Source organism: Podarcis tiliguerta (genome assembly GCF_965153285.1).
Source record: "Podarcis tiliguerta genome assembly, chromosome: 5".
NCBI classification, from domain to species: Eukaryota; Metazoa; Chordata; class Lepidosauria; order Squamata; family Lacertidae; genus Podarcis; species Podarcis tiliguerta.
This window is the reverse complement of record NC_139538.1, coordinates 62,640,207-62,646,206: the sequence shown is the minus strand read 5'-3', so window position 1 is coordinate 62,646,206 and position 6,000 is coordinate 62,640,207. Positions and strand designations below refer to the sequence as shown.

General features: G+C 41.7%; 1 protein-coding gene across 4 annotated transcripts in view; it reads right to left on the bottom strand.

Moving 5' to 3' along the window:
• Window positions 1-881: 881 nt before the first annotated feature.
• HTR7 (5-hydroxytryptamine receptor 7) overlaps window positions 882-6,000 on the bottom strand; it is a 45,876-nt gene continuing 40,757 nt past the window's right edge. For all 4 annotated transcript variants that reach the window (XR_014512082.1, XM_083443688.1, XM_083443689.1 and 1 more), the window contains one exon: window positions 882-3,492. Coding sequence is in view for 1 of the 4 variants with exons in the window: in XM_083443687.1 (XP_083299813.1) it covers window positions 3,450-3,492 (43 nt within the window). In the remaining 3 variants the exon portion in view is untranslated. The remainder of the gene's footprint in view (window positions 3,493-6,000) is intronic.

Below are 6,000 nucleotides of genomic sequence, written 5' to 3'. Positions count from 1 at the left end.
TTGTGCATTGCCAGGTTCACTAAATGCGGCCCAATATTCTTAGGATCGTGCAGTAAAAGAGAAAGGAACGGCCCTATTCAGTTTTTTAGTGTGTTTTTTTAAGCTTTCACCAAAGCTGCAGAATGAGGAATACAAGTTTTCAACAACTAGTACAAGTTCATTTTGCACGCCTTGAAAGGACACTGTTTTGCCTTGGAAATGAGGTAGAAATCCAACACAGCTATGATGAAATTCTGCAATTACCTGCACTTCCTGGAAACAAACTGAATATTTTTGTTTGTTTGATCCAACAAGCTTTCTCAGTTGAATGAATAGGTCTCGGCTGTGGGTATCCATTTTGTATTGCTATTAAAATTCCACTTCTGTTGTTTTTAACTATATTTGACCATTTTCACTATATTTTGTTCATCACATTGTGATATAGATGTAGAATGCAATTAACAACAACAACCAGATAGCTCTCCTTTTATTGGTGCTCTTTGAATGGTCAGTGATAACCGTGACAGCTGTGCAAGGACCACTCTGTGCTGAATGACCATGGCACAGATCATTCTAGCAGTGTAGCCTTTTGATTTCCACTTTCATAATACAATAGGGTCCCCACATTTAATCTTGAGTGTGGGAGCCCATTGCAAGAAGACTGTTCTGCTGTTGTTCTCAATCTGCCTGATCAGAGCTTTCCCATTCTCCTATATGGAAATATTAAGGCTGACAGACACTCATTCTTTCACTCTCACATCATGGATTCCATTCAGATGTAACCCATTCCTTTGAGGAAATCAGTCTGAATTAGCAAAAGGCGTTCATTTATGTATGCAGGAACCAGTGCAATGAATGCTGATAATGAAGTATGGATGCATTTCTGGCAAGCTTTGACAGAATGTTGTCCGGGTAATATTATTTATTGTTATCACTACAAAGGACAGATGTGACCCTCGGTCTCACGAAGTTCAAGGCAACAAACATGGTTCTCTGTGAAAAAAGGGGTATCTACACATAAGAACAGGAAATACAGTACACAGAAAGCTGCTGAAATTATACCACCATTCATATAATTTATTAACACATTTTAGCACACCCCGAAATGACATTGAAATAGGATAACAGACACATAAATTAAGGGTTGCGTTGAATATATTGGGTTTTGCTTGTTGAATCATCTGCAACGAATTTACTGTAGCCCTATATTTTCCTAATATAGTCCAGTGATTCACTATCACCATTTAATGTCAAAGAGAAATGATTTTCCTATTTTAGACCTGATGGCTGCTTTTGAGTAGATCTCATTTTTATCCTTTTGTCCCTTCTTCTTTAGCCAGACATTGGCCAAATACAGAGAATGAACCGATTCACACAGAACACGAACCTCCCTTGGTCCTGCTGCTGGCCACACAGCTTGCAGCTAAGCTACGGCGTGCCTTCCTAATTCAGGCTCATGGTATGTCTCCTCCAGACAAAGCATGAGCTGTAAACCCAAGAACAAAACCTTGGTCACAGCTCATCCTTGTCTGGAGCAAGACAACCCATGTGGTAAAATGATAAGCCTAACCATGGCTTAGCTCACAGCAGCAAGAGCTTGAGGAAGAGCGAAGTAGCCACAATCTCCTTCCCAAGGAGTGTATGCGTTCAAGCTATGCCTTCGTTCTCTTGGCATTACATGTCAACCAGCTCAATATCAGTTGCACTAAAGCCCAAAGGAAATCAATGGGACATGTTAGCCAAGGGTCAAACTAGATACGATGTTAACTGCATCCAAGGAGTTAATGTGCATCTTTTAAACTATTTAAATAGCTGCCATGTCTTGGGTGGGTGGGTCATTGAGCTAGGTTCAGAACCAGGATGCAAGGGGGGGGGTGTTTCAATTCTACCCCATGCCCACCACAGTTCTGACAAAAATCTTTAAATAGAAACTTCCATCCCAGGGAAGCACTGGGGATAATTTATTACAGGCCTGTGGTGTTGGTGAGTCCTAATTCTGTTCCCTCTGCAGCAGCTAATTAAATTTTTGAAGCATGCACTTTAATTTCTTTACACACAATTAAGATCTCTTTTCGCACTATGGTTGTAAGTCTAAGCATACCTACCTGGGAGTAAATCTGGACACCCTTTTGAGTAAACCATGGTTGGGGTTGTGCTGCATCTCCTCATCTGAGACAAGCTTGGCTAACCTTTTGTGCATTGCAGCCAGCCCAGAATATTTCGCACCTTGCAGTGGCAAGCATCTTCACAACCATAATCCTTTGCTTGGAAAACATTAACAACCCTGCAAAATACATTCTGTATCATAGTCCCTTCCTGGATATTCATAGCACTAGGAAACTGATATATCTAAACCACTGCAAGTTTATATCCCATTTGTATTTGCAGTTCATGGACAGGTTGGCAAAGCATAGACTTCCAAGAAAGCTTATATAATATAAATCTAGTGGTGTCTACACTTCCCATGATTATCAGCAACAGGAAGAGGAGCAAGTTGGAAAGGAAGTGAGCAAAAAAGGGGGCTGAGGTGGAATGTACAAAAAATAAACTAAAGCTGTGTTGTTACCCTTCCTATTTTGTCTTCCTGGTCAGAAACAAGTTGTTAAAAAACTGTAACCAAGTGATCTTTATAATTTACATTGACTGATAAAGATGAAAGGTTGCACAGACTTGTATCCAATGCAACATTAAGCAACTGTGCCATCCACACATGGAGTTCCTCTTGCATAATGGGACTTTCCCCTCTCTCCTCCCCCTGTGCACCCCCTAAATCTGATCTGGGGTGTCCCTCAAATCTCCAGAGCAGATCTGAGGAAGGTGGGAGGGGAAGTCTAATTACACAAATGGAAATCCTGGTGCTGAGGGGAATGATGGCTACTTAGCATTGCATTGGATACTGGCCTCAGCCTCCAGTTCCCATCTACACTTTCTTCTGTTGCCACAGCTTTTTGATTATTTCTCCTTGCGAGGGAAATATTGATACCCAGGGTGAAATTTTGCCTGCTCTTATTGAAAGGTTTATAAAAGGGGGTGCAAGAACAACTAACAGGGACAGTTGGCAAAGTCATCGGGTTGGCAGGACAAGTAGAGCGAGCCCCTCACAATAAGGCACACCTGAGAGGGACCTCCCTCGCCATTTCAGTCATGCATCCAACTGCTTATTGCCTATGCAATCTTGTCATCTTCTCTTCCCCCCACCCCCAAACAAAGAAAATGGTTTATTTGTACACAATGGTCATCAGTTCAGCTGAAGAAAAGAAAAGGCGATCAAAAGAGATGTCACTGTATTCTGCTGAAGTACATTTAATACAATATACCAAGCTCATTGACTTTCTTTGCAGTATCCCCTTCCCAAGAAGACCCTGTGTGTTTCCTGAGCCCATCACATTCTCCTTGCAGGTTGGATCTTCAATGCTGTTCCTTGCGCAGCAGTGCCTTATTCATTATATGACTGTTTCATCTGCATCCAGTCATAAGTCATGGCTCTTTTTTCTTGAGTAATCAGAGCTCCTCCTGTTTCAAGAAATAAAAACCACAGAAATATATCAAGATGAATGCTCTTTAACTTATTATCATAGTGTACAGAAGAAGATTCCCTGTCTCTTCGGGGAGTCCTATGACATGTCAAGGGTGGGCATGACAGGTCATAGGAGATTTTTAGGAACCGGCCCTTTGAAAGATGGAGGTCAAGTAGGATACAGACAGAATTTGATTGGTTCAGAAAGCAAGCTGAGATCAACAGGAAGCCTTCTCAGAATTGTTCAAGAACAAGTGAAGGGATCTAAAGGTTAAATGGATAGGTGAGAGACCAGTGCTTAGGAGACAGCTATCACTGCAGGTTCTGATCAGAAGTTCCCACTTGATGGATGTGTCCCTTCCTGATTGATTTCTGGGAGGCTGGGGACAATCACAACACAACACAACACAACACAACACAAGTGGGGGTTATTTGTCTAAGGTGAAAATCAGTCAATAGGGGTTTTCTGAGTGATGACTGCAAGGGAGAAACGGAGGAGGAAGGACAGAGGATAGAGCTGCGATGCTCCTGACTCACCCTGCCAAACATCAGCTCAGAAAGGTTGCAGGTCTCTAGTTATCAATGGTCTCAACCCTCACGCAAACAGGGAGTTGCCTGTATATGTGTGTGTGTATATATATATTCTGGTCTCTTTGTCACATTTTTATGTGACCAAGACACAGAACTTAGTTGAGGGGCTAGGACGCTGATGAGGTAGGATTCTGTAGGTGTCTTGGATAACAGTGGTTCCTAGGAACTTTTGTAAAACGCAAACAAGAAAGCAGACTACAGACTGAGACAAAGTTATGGCGAAAGGAAGCAAAATTGCTTAGAAACGATCTCCCCAAATCAGGCTTAAATCCAAAATATGTTGACTTAATTGAATTTACAGGTGTTTCCTAGCCCTCCTTTCCCCAGGACACACACACACACACACACACACACGAGAGAGAGAGAGAGAGAGAGAGAGAGAGAGAGAGAGAGAGAGTTATTATTCAGGAGGCTGGGGGCAGGGCAAAATCAGATTCAGAGAGGAGGAGGAAATGGAAAACTTGCCTTCTGTGAATTTCAAGTTAATTTGCCTTAAGATCCACACCTCTCATTGCTTCATAGCATGTCATTAATGATCAATAAATTAAGCCTTAACCTATTCAATGTGTCTTATTAGAAACACTCTCCTTCCACAAACTTCCTTAAATGTATCTTTGGATGCAACCCAGGAATCCCAATTGTGTGTTTGCGCTGTAACGCTAATGAAAGGATTACCTTTTTCAGAGTAAAATGAGTGGGATTCCCCACCTCTATACGTATTCAACATTATAATCAGAAATACAAAGAAATACATAAGTAAAACCAAAGAACACATGAATAAAACATTCTGTGAAATATCAATAAATAATAAAATAGAGCTATGCGATCAATCTTATGAGCCACAGAAACCTTCTGAAATAGATGGGTCTTCAGGAGATGTTTAATATTTTCCATTAAACCTGTTTTTCCTCCAACTGTACTCCAAGAATAGAAATACACCCATTTTTGGGTGGAATAAACATCCCAAGATGGTGCATTTATTTAGGGGAAACAGTGGTCCTGGAAGCACCTCCTCTTTGCTAATTGCCTTGCTCCTATGCTAAGCTTGACAGTCACACGTTTGGAAACATGGGTTTGCTTGTGGCAACATGGAGTTCAGCTTTCTGGAAAGTTCCTGTATGGAAAGATTTCTAGCTAGGTTGGCGAGAAGACTTCCTCCCACTGAAACTAAGTGCCAACACAGAGGTGTTGAAAATTATTCTTTTTCATCTAATAATAGCATGCAAATAGTGCCCAACAATTGTGGGTAGAGCTCAAAAAATATTTAAGGCTGTGATCCAAAACATGTTTGCAAGGGATGGATTAAGTCCCACCAGACACAGTGAAACTTTCTTCTGAGCAAATGAGCACTGAGGACTTATCCACACTTCTTGTCTCACTGCTTTCCCCCAGGGAAAACTGCTCTTTGCTGCTCAGTTAGAGCAAAAAGCAACTCAGGTTTCCCCCAGATTGCCAGTTGTTCTGCTCTATCACGAAAGAGCAGCTTTTCCCTTGGAAAGGAGTAGGGCAAGGGGGAAACCTCTTGGACAAGCCCTCAGTTGCACTGCAAGGCACTTAGGAACTGCAAGTACTTTTCTAGCTGTTTACAGACATACGTAAAGCAACACTGTCACAATAGTGAAAGAAGACAAAGGCCAAATCCTGCCACTTTCTCCAGCGCTGGTTAAAAAACAAACCCAAGATTGAGCTGATTCAATTGATTCAAGGTTTGAGCTGATTCAATTGATTCAATTGATTCAAATGATTCAAGGTTCCCCGCCCCATATGCAACAGAGGGGTATTTGTCCTCAATGCTATTCTGTCATTCAAGCCTACCAAGGGTGGAAGGTGGAATTCATTTCTCTCTGCTTACTTTTCGAGGAAACAGAGGAGATGGCATGCATTCTCTGACAGAGGGCAAGTGTTTCACTGCC